Genomic DNA, 16,127 nt, shown 5'->3' on the forward strand with positions numbered 1-16,127 from the left:
GAAGAGAAAGTACTTGAGGTAACAGGTCAGACTGGGAGAGGCTGGCAGAGCTGTGGATGAGAAGCTCATTGACTTTCAGGTCTACCTCCCCCACAGCCTTGCAGCTATGTGCACAAATTAAGCTATCACAATATGTTTTGAAACAGTTACAGCCAACTAGAATAATACAATCCCAACTCTGAAAATGTTGGCATGATGTTTAAAACATAAATAAAACCAGAATGCAATGATTGGGAATCTCATAAACCCACATTTTATCCACAAAAAACACATAAAACATGTAAAATATTTATACTGAGAAAATGTAGAACTTTAAGAAAAGTATTAAATCGTTTTTGACACTTTTCAAAACAGCTGGCACAGGCCTGTGTTTTTACCACAGTGTAGCTTTGCCTCATCTTTTAACAACAGTCTGTAAAAGTCTGTAAAAGCCTGTAAACTGAAGAAACCAGCTGCAGGCTTTTGGACAGGGAATGCTGTTCTATTCTTGTAATATAGGATTCCAGCTGCTGAGACTGAGAGCTGATAACAAGAGGTTCACATTTCAATTTGAAATTTGATCGGTCTGATTTCAAAATAATGTGTCTGACCATAGAACCGTTTTCCACTTTGTTTCAGTCCATTTAAAATTAGCCTTGGTCCACAGAAGATGGCAGTATTTCTGGATCATCTTCATATTTGTGGATTGTGTGCCAAATTCTGTTCACAGAGTGTGCTATACCATCCACACCGTAACATTACAGTATCATCACTACTATCTGCTGTACCATTCACAGCCCATGCAGTGATTTCCAAAACACAATACAGGGTTTTAACTTCAACTTCATTGCCCTCCAAATCACAGCCATTCAAGTGCTGATTTTCTGGCTTGACCTTTGCGCACAGAGATTTCTCCGGATTCTTTGAATTTGTGTCAGTTAACTTTTTTTGCCATGTTCTATTGTGAATAAAATATGGATTTATGAGATGTGCTAATCATTACATTCTGTTTTTATTTACATTTTACACATTTTCACATATTGGGGTCGTAACAGGTTTGTGTTTTTCATCATTTCAGCTTCTCTTTTCAGACTGGTTAGTTTATAGAGAGAATTTGCTTCTTTCATATATGGTTGTTATTATTAAAATGTTTAGCTATAGCTTATTTTTTATTATAAAGGAACAACACTTAAGAGCGTTAAAATTCCTCTTTATTTTTGTGTTGACAAATTCAACCAAACTGTTAGAAAATTATGTTTTTAGCATTTCTTATACAAATATCCTTCCCATTTTGGGATATTTCTAAAGCTTTGGTTTTACTACATTTTTTTCACATCTAGTTTTCATTTGGTTTTGTGAACTGTATTCTTGCATCCAAATACTCATAAATTCACTTTTAAGTATTTGATTTCCGCTAACACAAGAAACACAAGGGGACTTATCCCAGGGGAATGAATTTCTCCTAGTTATTTGGACCTTTTACATATAAAACTGAGCCTCAGCTTTGAACATTAAAAAAAAATAAATCGTAAGTCTTCATGAGGGAAAAGGAAGCAAAAGCAAAATGAAGTATAAGGTGCTTAAAAATCAAACTAGAAAGTGTCAAATTTCAAATGATATATTTAGTATGTTAAGTTCTTATGTAAATATACAGTGATAGGCATAAAGGTGATATTATTATCATTACCATAGTATTGATACAGCGTATTTCATGTAGAAGCTGTAAATGTAATTTGTTACTCAGTGAAGATTTAAATGCATCAGAAAAAAAGTTATTATTGATGATTTAGTTTGTTTGTTACAGTTAAATAATCAAACAATAACCTTCACTCGCTGATTAAAAATGATTTTGTTAGCTATATATGAACTTTATCTAGATAACTATTCCCTGTGTGGAAACTGGTGTTTTATAAAACTTGTAAATGGCTAATAAATACAGTGGATTGCAAATATAAAAATATTTCATTTCTTACTCTAAATTCCAACAGATTCTTCACATACCTTTTTTTAAGGGGTCTATAAGCAGGGAGGTGAGGCGGCATTACAAAACATTACAAAACCTGTGAACCTGGAGATTTTTGTCCTGTTTCACTAACTGCCATCATCATGAAGTTTAGATCACAAGTCTGATTATTGTCATGTCACACTTGGAACCTGAAGGACTCACTGTGTGGAGATTTCAGCAGTCAGTATTTGATGTCCTCATAATTTTTTAAGTTTACTTGATTAAGAAAGTAATCATGATGTAATTTAACAATTTTGTATTTAAATATAAGGGAGGTGTGGTGGTGGTGGAATGGTTAGCACTCTTGCCCCACAACAAGAAGCACCTGGGTCCTTTCAATGTGCAGTTTGCATGTTGTCCCCATACCGGGCTTCTCTCTTGATACCCCTTCACAGTCCAGATACATGCATGTTAGGCTAATCAGCAATTCGAAACCTGCCGTGTGTGTGAATGCTGAGCTGTTGTCTGTGTTATCATGCAGTAGACAGACTGACAACCTGTCAAGGCGGTACACCGCCTCTCGCCTTAGCTGTGAGTGGCCACATCACCTTTGTGATCCTAAATCAGATAAGCAGCAGAAAGTAAATGGCTGGATATTAAATATTAAAATATACAGTTTTTCTAGCTCTTGTTTCTATTATGGTTAAATTTAAAACCATAAAGTTCAATGTATATGATCTGTATTTTAAACAATCCAAAAAAGCCCTTTTATTTATGTTGTAATCAGTAAATCATTTCTGATTTAAATCATGACAAATCTTTAGACTGGGATAACAAACCTGAAGAGTTATGAGAAGAGGAAAGGGCAGATTATTAACATTCTTCCTTTTTGCCTGTGAAAGAACAAACTAGAATATAAATCGAACATCAGCTGAAAGAGAGCTCTGCTGGCCAATAATTTATTCCCGACTGCTATGCATCACACACAGTACTGTGGCAAATACTGAGCTCTTAAAAAAATGTAGCTGCTAGCGGGACACGTGATGCATCCCGGATATGTCTGGCAGTATCGCTCTCTCTCACTGCCATTTGCTGCTGAAGTGATACAAAGGTGGAAAGCAGAGGGAGGATGTGATTGGAGAAGCTGGGTAGTTGTTTAGAATTAAAACTCTCCAAAAATCACCTGTCACACTGTGCTGCCACCTGGGGAGGGTTCTTGGGATCAGCTGAGGCCACGGTAGGCTCCTGTCAATCAGTTTTTACTGTAACGGCCAAACAGCAATAGGAGGATTATTTATTTATTTATTGACAGACTCCACCATCAATAAATAATGAGAACGGAGAGCAGTCGTGACTAGCTCTGCACGCATCTAGGAACTCATACCACTCAGCTTTAAAAACAGGCTCATAGCTTCAGAACAGCACTGCATTTAGGGAGAAAAAAACCTGCTCACAACAAGAAAGGTTTCATTTCTGATTTACTGTTTTCACAATTTCACCACAAAAAGAAGAAAGCAAAACAGGGTCAGGTCGCATCTCAACTGCTCATCATATCGGCAGAAAATCTATTTGAAAAAGAGGCTGAAAACTCCTCTGAAGTTAGACTGACTCAAATTCCAATTGTTCCTCTTCTGGTCTGACTTCTCTCTGCTTGTTAGCGTGTCATTCCCCTTGGCAGCCACAGGGGGCGCACTGGTTCTGCTCACAGTGCTTGGCAGGAATGGCTGGCTCCGAGCCTTTTTTCTGCAGGCAGGCAGAGGGATAGCATTAACACTTGGAGCAGTGACAGTACCTACCTCAGGCATACAAATGATAATACTTGGAAATACAGCTACTGTATGATGTATCCGCAGAGCAGTAACTCAATCAATATCTATGCACCTTTCTTCCTTTTTAATAATTAAAAGGAACATCAAGGTCAAGGTCATAGCCACGCCTTACAAAGAGATGTTGAGATACATGTCCTGTTGTCACTGTGCCACTGGGTGTCAGTGTGGTGACATTCTGATAAAGACCATCAAGCATGAGTTGAACAGAGTGTAATCACTTTTTATCAGCGTTCCCCACCCGTCACTCATTCTTTTTTTATCTCCCAGCTCTATTCACCTGGGTCTGTCTACGAGCAGGCCTCACAGGTTGGTTGTCAGGGTGGTTAGGTGCCCACGGACCCAGGCTCTGATTGGAGTAGAAGTCCATGGGGTAGACTTCCTTCCAGCCCACCTCTTGTAAAGCAACAGCTGCCTGAAAGATACCAAGAAATACAGATGGCGAGACAGTGACAAATCAGAACCAAATCAAAAAAGGACAAGAAACGATGAGCAAAAGGTGCAATAATGGCACCCTTCAAGGTGTTATGGTACATGATTCCGCTGATGTTCACTGTCACCTAGTACTGTATCTGCAGTTTTCAGCGTTTTGGACAAACAAGCAGCAGGAAACCAAAGAGTGATGAGAAGACACAACAGACTGACTATACCGACAAGACAGGTGTCATAATAATAAGCTTGGATAACAGGCAGAGTTGTCATGTTATCCCTATGCAGCTGCACTGAACGCTACAACAGCTGTTAGAGAGGAACAACAACAGTGGCATGACAGAGCTGTGACTTAAGTGAAGACTGCTCCATATGGAAGAGAAATGCCTGTGAATACTGATTCCGAACGAAAGAAAAAGCATACATAACAAGCGTTCTGAATGAAAGAACAAATCATTTGACTGTTCATTTATTCATTTATCCGAGTACTCGTTCATCTTTCAAGCTGTTTAGATGCCAAGACCTAACTTCAGCTTTGAACTATTTGGAATAATTCCGATGATGTATGGAATTATGATGAGAAAACAAGTCATAGAAATTTTATAAAACTCCAAATACACCCGTTAGAGAATTTAGTTCAAAGGAGACATGAAAAATTCAGCTTCAAAGTGATGAAATCTTTCTTCTAGTGCGACATAATTCATCACTTGCGCAGCTTGTGACTGTCGTTCGTTAGTATAGCACGCACCCAAACCGACAAGACAGTGTTCTGTTCTCTTACGCAAAGGCTGAAGTTTCCTGAATAAAACCAGAAGTAAAAACACTGTTTTTCTTTAAAAGAAAGTACTGGAAACTTAATAAAGCTTCTTTCTCTTTTAAGATATAATTGCATCCCAGTTATGTTAACCTGTTGTAAAAAAAAATAAATCTCCTAAATATATGTTTTTCAGGCAAAATAACTTTCTTCATATCCAGATTTTAAAACACAATCTATCAGAAAATAAAAACACTACAGAGTAACCATCCCTTCCTTTCTCCAGGCAGCCTTCTACCAGAGTCTCCTCCTCTCGTCTACCCCTTATTCAATCACTTCTCTCTCTTTTCCCCACTGCTCTCGTTCCCCTCTCACACCAACTGCCTCTCTCTGTGGAAGCTAGCTTCTCTTGCTAATCCCTGCTCTGACAGGAGAGCCAAGTGTGTCTTATTGACTATAAATATAACATGAGACGCACTGAAAATAAATCTCCTTGCTCACTTCACCCTCCCATCTCGTTCCTCTTCATCTTCCTCCTAAATGCCACAGTGAAAAGCATAGCGCACCGAGACGTGTAACACTCATAGGTATGAGATGCGGGTGAATTAAGACTTATCACAAGCGCACATATACAGACACAAGAGCAGCACCAAATTATTTAAATGCACAAACATCGTTCCCAAATAGCAAACTGTAGCACAAAGGGCTTAAGAAAACAGATTGCTGCTTTCCTCATTACAGCACGCGCCGTTATAGACCTCAGTCAAAAACAATGCAAAATAACCATTACTTCTTCTTCTAAGGTGAATGCTATCATTATTCTTAATGGCCCCTTTCTGAAATGTAAGTGCTTTCACGTTGTGTGCGGCGCACAAAGATGTGTAGTCTGAATATAACAGCAACCATTTCAAATCACAATCCAATATTCAAGACAGCAATTCCCCTTGCAGCCATTTCAGTATTCAAATCAGTGGCATACGTCTGAGGAAAAAAAAAAACCCCGTTGAACGAATTAATAGTTGACTTCAAGTGCTAACCAGTGAGGTCACATAAAAGCATAATGTGACATAACTGCCAAGCTCATCACAAAACAAGCCTGCTTTTTTTTTTTTTGCGACAACAGCTGCAGACAAACAAACACATGTTTTGAAATGGATCTTTATGGGATGCTGTCCGATCCATTTCTCTCCCTTTAGAAAAACAAGCTGAAAGGGGTGGGGAGTGTCTATATGGTTCTGCAGCCAGCAGGGGGGGCTAGTCTGCTACTGATGGTGTTTTATATGCGTGTGCTGGTGTGCTTTATGGCAGGGAGAGGAAGAGGGAGGAAGAACTAGACATAATTCTTCATCTACAGCACAAGCAAGGCCTTGATGAGTCTTATACAACGTGAAAAATCACTTAACAATGTAACTTTCTCCTTCTGCACTTTGATGAAGGCTTCAACACGACATCAGTCAGGTTATGTGCTGACAGGAAGGTCTGTGTGTGTGAAATGTGTGACACTTGTATGAAAAGCGATTAGCGGCTTGTTGAGAGGCTGTAAGGTTGATGCTTACCTCATATGGAGAGAGAAGGGGTTTGGAGAAGGCAGTGCCCCAGTCGATAGAAAGGCGTGGACAAGCGATCTGAACCCACCTGTAAGGAATAGGTGCAAATTTTAGCTCAAACGTACACCTCAGAATCAGTGCAAATGCGAGTGTAACAGTTAAGCAATAACGTTGAGAGACTAAGATCCTATTAGACAGGCAGAGCACATCTACAACTCCACACTGCATGTGGGTACGTGATGCAGTGGGTTAGTGCGAGGAGACTCCCTCCACCTGACCTCCAGCATCTGTTGGAGAGATCTGTCCTGATTTGCAACAGTTCTAAAGACAGCCATGCTACACCATCTGAATGCATAGTCAGAGGGAGGCTGAAAAGACAGGGATGAAGGTTTCAAGTGGTCTAGTGGTGCCGACTGGTTGCAAGAGGCAGAAACAGAGAGGAAAATAAAATACTGCAAAAGATGCAAACAGGGGTACAAAGAAATGCTGTGAAAGAAAAGAGGAAGAGGTTAGGTGAGTGTGAATAAAAAAAGCCGCACCAGCCGGTCTCCACGGAGGTAGCCTACATTGCTCGCAGACAGGGTGGCGGAGGGATGGGGTGGGGTGGGCGTAGGTTTAGTGGTGAAGCGGCTGTGTATTAAAGAGATGGGGAGGGGGGTGGGAAAAAAAAGAGAGAGAAGGACACAGATACAGAGAGATAGGGAGAATGAGCAATGAAGATGAAAAACCGGAGGGGGGGTTGAAGAGGCGCAGGCAAGAAGAGAAGACAGAAGTGAGGCAGAAGAGAGGAAGAAGACAGGCAGGGAGGAACGTGTTTACTCTGGAAAATGCATGGGAGTAGGATGAGGAGGGTGTGTGGAAGTAAACAGCTGCAGGGAAAACTGAACAATGGGAAAATGGAGACGGAAAGTGGCTGGGGCTACGGGGGGTTAGCTTTCACAGATCAATGCTATTCACAGCTCCGTCTCTACTGAGGAAGCATAACATTCCCTGTCCCTAATCCTTATGATGAAGATCCATCAGGATGATTGATAAATACAAAATGAACTGCAGTGTATATAAAGACTAATGATAGGTAAACGTCAATAAGGACACACCAGTTTGAGATTTAGTTTGTGAGTGCTTGACTACTTTCAAATATATGGTACTGCGTCAAATTTCCTTTCTGTCTTTCCCTCATTTTCCAACTTTCACACAGTTTCTCGGCTGCAGAATTGATTGCACCGCTGACGCTCACTCCACTCTGCTTTCTGTCACAGAAATATTCCACCCCCTCTGGGCAAATGCATGGCATTTTCTCATTTTCAACTAACACTTAAAAAAAAAAAGAAGGAAAAAAAGGCTCCCCCCAAAGAGTGAATTCTGATTCATCCTCCTAATTTGAGAGCCAGCTGAGTCAGAGACATTTCAACCAAGCACCAATCTCCTCAGTCCTAAGTTGGCCAAGTTTAGATGGAGATTGGAATCTGAAATGTGACCTTTAGGTCTATCAGCCGCTATTCATAACCTGAGCCTTTAAACAGACAAACACTGCACGTGCATCAAAGCGGCCTTAGTGCAGGAAAACAGTGGGGGAAAGGGCTAAATATAGGAGAAAAACCAACAGTTTGTTTGGTTTTTCTCCTATGTGTGTTTTTATATGCAACATGTTTTTGAATATGCAAATTTGCAGTGCAAGATTAAAAAAGAACACTGGAAGTGATAAAAAAAAGAGGGAGGGTGATTAATAAGCAAAGAGTAAATCCTCAGGGCTAACTCAGTGTAGAGAGGGAAGCAAGACAAAAAGCATGAAAAGGGAAGGAAGAAAGGATTCGTCCTTCATAGGGAGAAGATAGCTGATTGGCACATGAACTGAGGCGGGACTTAAAAGTGTTAGCAATGAGACTTTCTGAATGTTGCAGTGTGATAAGGTGCATAGTACCACTGTATTGTTCCTTAAAAGCAGTGGAAACAGTATTTGTAGCCGCTATCTTTGAAATCATTTTAGCAAGTGTGGAAGAGAACTGGTATCATCATGACGTACAGCAGGGGTGTCAAACTCAAATACACAGTGGGCCAAAATTTAAAACTGGAACAAGGTCGCGGGCTAACATTAATATTTATTGAAAAAAAGATCTTCCTCCAGATTTAAGAATGAATCTCTTCTTATGGACTCAAACAAGTTTTGCTGAAAAACTGAACATGGAACAAGCAAAGCTTAATACTAAACAATATATATATTAGCTGTATAATACCGGTAGGCCTGCTGTAATAATAATTTGGTATGGCTTCGCGGGCCAAATGTAATTAGGCTGCGGGCCAAATTTGGCCCGCGGGCCAGAGTTTGACACCTATGACGTACAGTAAAACACAAAGACTTTAAAAAACAGGAGAGTTACACAGACACTGAAAGAGGTGGGCTTTTGTCTCATTTGACCCTTGTTTCACAATTTTCTCGCAAACCAAGAAAAATCCCCCAAACAAACAGTGGAACAGACTGTGGGCGGGGTGTGGTTTGTAGCTCAGCTGCACGGGAGGGGTGGAGCAGTGGGTTTAGGGTGTGGTGTCAGGGGAGGCTGACCTACAACGCTGTTTTCCATCACCTGGTCATGCCTTCCCTATTTTAGTAGGATGCAGGGACCTGACAAGAGAGCTGTGTGCTGTAAGGGGACAAGGCAGTGCGAAAGTTGCGCAAGAAAAGGAAGTATGGCAAATAAAAGCACCCATGTTGTGTGCCTTGGGTACTTCATACCACAATGGGGCCAAAACCCAGTCCGGTGAAGGATGATGGACCGGCGTCTGGCACAGCCATTGGAGGGGCTGGCCCATATGGTGGTGAAGCTAGCTGCCATGCATATGGAGCAGGCGACGGTGCACTGGAAACAGTTTGACCAGTTGCAGCACCTGGCCGAGCACTGGACCAGAGTGTTGGAGGATCTGGTACCACAGTGGCCAGCAAGGTACTTGTGGCAGCGCTGAGCCTCCCCACAACGGTGAAGGTCAGCTTCCAGTGTGTTCGCCAGGCGATACTGGATTGGCTGGAGCTCGCACCGGAAGACCATTGCTGCCATTTCCAGGGAGACCTGATGAGGCTAGCAGATCTGCCCTCGCCAGGTGGCTGCAGCCTGGCCCAACCAAAGGAGAGGCATCGCTGCTGGATATGATCATGCTCTAGCATTTCACGAAGAGGCCCCCAGTGGACACAGCAGAGTGGGTCCGCTACCACCGACCAGTCGGCCTGGTGCGGTGACGCATGTGGAGGACCACCTGTCTGGGCAGCTGAGAGGATTGGTGGGGCAGCTGAAACCAGCAGTGAGTAGTTGGCTGGTCCCGGCTCCATGGAGGCAGCTGTGGAATGCATCACCATCGAGGCCCGCCACCAGCATCATCTACCCTTCACACCTGTCTGTCTCTTTGCAGGTCCCACCGGCTAAAGACGGCACACCTCACTCACCGGGAGCTGCATGAGGATCAGGGCAGGACTGCTGGAAGTGTTCCGTGTCGCCAGCCCTCCAACACACTCCCTCGGCCAGGCTATGGTGGACTCAGGCTACATACAGAACCTGGTCAACCAAACCCTAGTTTGGCCCGGGGCTTTGCTGGAGGCAAAGTGGGTGGAGGTTAGGTGTTTGCATGGGGACATGCACAAATATCCCATAGAGCCACTTCAAATTAATTAATTCTGGGGACAGGTTGACCCGGGGTTTAATAACCTTTTGGCATAGCGTGTGAGGATGCGTTTAAGGCCTTTAGCAGAGTGTAATGTCTTTGACCATGTGATAAAAACTGATGATTACATGGGGCACCCTGAAGCAGCGCTGACCTACCCGCATTTTGTATTGATTAAGCATAGGCTTTATCGAGTTAGTCGTGACACCCTCACCGAAGAGGAACACACCCAGTTGTTGGTGCCTAAAAGTCACCAGGAAATTACTTTCCAGGAGGAAAGTGCTTTGAGTCTTTCATACCACACAGACTTTTGTGGACAGTTGTTTAGTCAGCCTCTCTCAAAATGATCTGTGTGCTCTAAAAAACATGATGCTTTCATTACAACACAACATATAAAGTTTAGAGGAGCAGCATACAAGTGATGTATAAAGGTAAAACTGCCTGACATTTAAATCTGGATATGCTATGTGAGCTCCAGCCTGAGTTCATTGCATTACCCACTGTGGCCCATTACACCGCAGCCTCCCTCCACCTGTGTGGCTCTGCTTCAATTACACTCACAAACTTGACCTGCCAAGAGCAAGAACAATTAACCTTTCAGAACTCCAAGGAGAGAACAATTTCTTCACCTTTGATTGCAAACTAGCTAATTGAATTAAAATAAACAATTTCTTTTTTTTGTGGAGCCCCCCTCCCAGACCCCAAAAATATTCAAACAGAGATAAAAGGCTGAAATGTAGCGGATGGCATTTGCTGTCTGGCTGAGATAAGTGTGTGTGCTGTGCAGATGTCTGCACAACAGTTTAGAACCTGCTTGGGGACAGCCTAATTACACTCTTAAGAGCATATGTTAATGGTGCCTCTCACTTTATATGAGTGAGTATGTGTGTGTCTAATGACAAAGAAAGCCTGAGGGTGGGATCTGTACAGTGTGCTATGTTGGTTAGTGCTGAGCAGGAGTGAGTCTTTTACCGCCTCACCATCTATCTTTCAATCTCCCTCGCTTTGTCTCTCTCTTTAATTCCTCTTTTAACACAAGCAGATTTGACACAGCTTCAAACACTTGGTGAATTGTATTGTCTATAATTGTCTCACAAACTATTTGGAGGAGCAAAGTGAAAAAATACTAGAGGTGAACAAACTAATGGTTTGATAAATAAATAAATGTCAAATTTATCATCAGAAGAATTCTACTTAAAGTCGTCACCCCCAATAAATATTTATCACCAGTAATATGGACAATGTTGGTAGCAAGTCATCTTCAAATGTCACTGTAAATAATCATTCTGTACATTCGATAATCTTTAATCCTACAACTGTTTACAACTTGCATAGTTCCCATTTCTGTATAGCTGTATATCCCAGATTCTGTAAAGTTATTTATTTCATATTCTGTATAGTTTTTCATATTTATATCCTGTTCATATCCTGTACATAGCTTGTACTCACTACAGCCTGTACATACTTATAGTTATAGAATATTCACAACATACTTCATACCGTGTACATTATAACATACCATAATAGACCCATTTCTGTAATATACTCACATATCTATATTATTGCTAATATATATTGTAATATATCTATATCACTAAAGCACTTCTGGATGGATGCAAACTGCATTTCGTTGCCCTGTACCTGTGCATGTGCAATGACAATAAAGTTGAATTCTATTCTATTCTATTCTATTCTATTTTTTAGGCTTGTTAAGGAACAATTTTATGATTACAGACAAAGCCACATTATTAAAAATGAAGGAAATGGCTCTAAATAGCCTACAATCATGCATCAGTCCTGTTTTTGTTCTTTTGCACTTGCTGAAATGCATCTGCAGCAACAAGTGTCCATAAAAAGCCTCCTAGTACAGCGTTCCAATCCCCGGCCCAGGGAAACCATCAAGCCTAAAATCCTCCACGACTACCAACCGGGTGAACTCCAGCTTCTATCAGAAATGAGTCTGACTTATTATTGGTGAATAAATGTCAGCAAACCATGCTGATGTGACAGGGTGTACAGGGAAGGAATAGCCCATAACCACCGGCCCAATAGTAACTGGAACTATTTAACCAAACATGAACTTTTTTTCTAGACAAGATTCTCGGATACCTTTTATGACCAGCACAGAAACTCAGGTTTTGTGTTGGCTCCAGCACTCGGAAATGATAAACAGCCCTAGTCTTCAATAGTACAAAGGCAGACTACTCCAGCACTATTTTCTGATGTATATACACTCCATGGACAGCTTATTAGGTGCACCTAGATAAAACTATTACAAACCAATAAAACAGCATAGCAATAAATCATCACCCTGTAGGTTAATAATATTCTGGTTTTGTCTCTAGTTCCAGACCTGCTGTAGTATGGCACTAATTCAACTTCATGGTCACTTTGGGTAATAACATGAATTTGTCATCTATTTAAAGCAGTTTTTTTTTAATATAATTAAAGGAAAATAAAATCTAGGGTTTACTGATGGGATAAAAAATTGGTGTAAAACCATACAATAAATTCCTACCTGCGATACATGTGCAGATTGGACTTTAGTTTTAATGTTAGTGAAACAGATCTTGCTGGAAACCTTTTTGTCTGTAATGAGGGTTTGTTTTGGTTCAGTGAATCGTGCCTGAATTACATAATGTTTGAGTTGTACTCATACGTCAGTCTGAAGACAAGAGCCAAAAAAACAAATAAAAAAATAATATTTTTACTGTGATCGCTCGCTTTCCAAACACAGCCCCCTCAACTACCTCTGCATCTCTCTCTCTCCCCAACTCTCTCTCAGACCTTCTGTCCCTTTCTCACCCACTCCTCCCTCACACATCACACCTCTCATTACTCCACAGTGAGAGGCCAATCTGAGGGAGTGTGAGTGCTGTGCCTGTGCGAATGTGATTGGCGCTGCTGCACATCAGTGTTTCACTAACCCCTTATCCATCTTCAACTCTGCTCTTCTGGTTGGAAGTCAGATAAATCAGACAAACTGAACCTTGGAGCCAGAGTACTTGATATTTCATTGAATAAAACGTGAGGAGTCCATGTCTAAAAGACACCTGTAAGTTGCTGAACTGGGTTACAGTGCTACACAGCAGAAAATATTTCAGGACCTACCACTACAAATATCAAGATGTAAAAGTCAAGATCTTAGTGTATGAGAGAATGAGAATGTCTTTATCAAGTTGCTTCAGGTTTCTTGCTTCAGAAGTAAAATTCTTACATAAACAGAAGTAAAACCTAAAGAAAAAACCCTGAATCTTCATCAAGGGCAAGGTTGATGTACTTTCTACTTTAACTTTACTGCAAAACAGACTAAAAGTATGCACTTCAATGTATGATTTGTGTATAAAGATCCCTTTTCAATTCACTTTGTGCCAAAGCTTAAATTTTATGACTCGTTCAAGTTCATTACATTGGACTGTTTGCTTTTATGCCATATGCAAAATCATGGACTCTTCCCAGGACTTGAATGCCAATTTTGTGTATAAAGCTATAAACTCTGTTTGTCAGCTCCCTGTTATAGCACCCACTTGCAAATTATGCTGACTACCCAATTAAGTGTGCAGTGATGCTTACAGAATACATTTCAAATGCTGTTGATTGCAAATTTTAGGTGACTACTAGCTGCTGAACACTAGATTTCTGGCAGGGTCCTTGATGTGAAAGATAAATTACCCAGCCTTTATATCAGAGAGACACAGCAGTGATAAAGAATTGGCAAATGAAGAACACAAAGAGCCAAAGGAGGAGTTTTAGGGATGTGTGTAGGTTAATTAATTTTTGGATTTAATGTTGCTGTATGGCATAGCACACGAACAAGGAAAAACAGAGCACAAAACAGAATGAAAAACAGTGCAAGAGAATATGAGAAATCATTTTGCTTCATCTGCTTTGGCTCAGCATTTCTAACTAAATAAAAGAACGCTTTAATTAGGGCACGCGTTAGCGCATGTGTAAATAAGTCCATATTTATATTTGTTGCAACGCATATTCAGGAATTTGGGTTTAAAGGGCAGAGTTTCAGATTTAATTTGAGAAGTTTACCCACAACACCACAGTGAGAAATTAATGGCTGTTTCATACATACTCATACTGTGTTTCTAGAGTGGTATGCATTCCCTTGACCATATATATGTCTTTAATATGTCTGGGCAAAAAAAAAAATATATATATTTCTTTTAAAATGTGACAGTGTCAAACAAACCATCAAATGAATAACATTTTGAAAAAAAAAAACTGTGTGTATGCATTATAATACTCACGCATCTACATCTGGTATCAGAGCCAGTTTGCTGGGAAAGATCTCCGAGAGAAGCACTCGAGTGAAGGACTTGCCCAAGGACTGGAGCTTTGACTCCAGGTGCTGGAAGAAAAAGAGATGAAAACATTTTGCCTTCTAGACATAAAATAGGCTGTGAAACTCAGCCACATATAATAAGGTATAGGTCACATGATTTATGGCATTAACATGTGCTGATAATCACTCCAGAGGTTTTGTGCTTTCACAGTTTCAGCTTGACTAGACTTTTTCATCTGAACATCAAGCTTTGAACTATTGCATCTCCGCCTATTTATTTTTTCTGCTAATGCACATTTACACATTGGAAACAACATCTTACACTCCCTCCAGTATAATGTGATTCTTCCCTTCAATCTCTTTCCAATTAGCTCTGGCCTCAACACCTCAACAGGGAAGCTTACAGATTAGACCCCCAAACTATGTTCAGCGCTAAGTGCCTAGTGTACTATTCCAGCCTCTATACAGACAATCAATCTCTTCATCCTTTTGCCATGTGTCCAGGCACACTGTAAAGATAATTCTTTATTGGGCACTTACAACTGAAATCCCATTCTCGCAGTCTCCACCTAGAGCTTAAAGCTGTAGGAGAGGGCAGGAATTTAGATTGAGCATTTGTGCCTCAGATTGGCTCATTTAAATGTTTTTTACAGTGTATGCATTCCTGTGGTGGATTAACTAACTCATCTGTCAATCTAATATAAGAAGACCATATGATCCCACTCCTTTGATTAGTAATAAAATTAATTACCATCCCCAAAACCAGTGTTTTCAGGCAGAGTCTTACATCGTCAGACATGGAAGTGTTGAATCTCGCAATCACTTCAGGCTTGGCAGTAAACTGTTAGATCGGGTGCTGAACAGTCTGATGAAACCTACACAATTACATCACCAGCAAAGCTGCAGTTCTAATGTGCCTGGTTTCTCTCCACTCTTTAAGTCCACCTGAAGATTCTGTCCATAGATTTGACAGAACAAAGGTTTAAAACAAATAAATCAGCCCAGCTACAACTCAGAACACACTTTACTTGGTGAGGTATTGTACACAATAGTTTTGAGCTTTTTCTGCATGGAAAGTTTCCAACACAGTTAGCAACTGAATCATCAGTGTCCCCCACACCCATCTGGTAAAATTCACTTTGGCAGTTCTGGAAAAGGGCAGTCTAGCCAGAAGTTATAAAACATTATACCATTATAAAGACATTTTTCACAACAGAAAACTGACAGACAAGCGAGACAAAGACAGTGTGACTGGCGAGTAGCGGTGTCACATGTGGCTATCATTCCTCAGGGTCGGTGAATAAGGCCTGATGGGCACAAGCCCAGTCACCAGACCTTATAAAACATGTCATTAAATTAAACTGTTTAGCCAAATCAAGGAACTTGGTTCTTTTTCTCACTCTGTCTTTTTAGTTGTGGGTAGCGGACTGAGGCGTTACTTGGGAATCCAAAAGGCAGACAAACCAGAAGATATCCCATAAATCCTTCTTTGATGAGATATAGGTAAAATGTGACTGTTATCCGCTGTCCTTGGGAGTATCTTGCAACATTTAGATCACTGTGCTCTTATCAGATAGTTCTGCCCCCTTACTTGAGAGGTTATCTGACACTACACTTCCTAATCTTAAAAGATCTCTGGTGAGTTTGTATTCAAATCCCTTTTTTAAATCCACCCCCGAATGCAACACAAAGATTAAACTTTTCA

The 16,127-nt window shown here is 40.8% G+C and overlaps 1 protein-coding gene across 1 annotated transcript in view; it reads right to left on the reverse strand.

The window, feature by feature from the left end:
• Positions 1–2,695: 2,695 nt before the first annotated feature.
• dph1 (diphthamide biosynthesis 1) overlaps positions 2,696–16,127 on the reverse strand; it is a 74,460-nt gene continuing 61,028 nt past the window's right edge. Inside the window, exons 9-12 of the mRNA XM_085370480.1 lie at positions 14,388–14,488; positions 6,490–6,568; positions 4,031–4,165; positions 2,696–3,667 (exon numbers count right to left, since the gene is read on the reverse strand). Coding sequence (XP_085226606.1) covers positions 3,587–3,667; positions 4,031–4,165; positions 6,490–6,568; positions 14,388–14,488 — 396 coding nt within the window. The 3' untranslated portion in view covers positions 2,696–3,586. The remainder of the gene's footprint in view (positions 3,668–4,030; positions 4,166–6,489; positions 6,569–14,387; positions 14,489–16,127) is intronic.

Source organism: Diplotaxodon limnothrissa, linkage group LG14 (assembly GCF_057381915.1).
Source record: "Diplotaxodon limnothrissa isolate DT_005_m linkage group LG14, D_limnothrissa_male_GT1.1, whole genome shotgun sequence".
NCBI lineage: Eukaryota > Metazoa > Chordata > Actinopteri > Cichliformes > Cichlidae > Diplotaxodon > Diplotaxodon limnothrissa.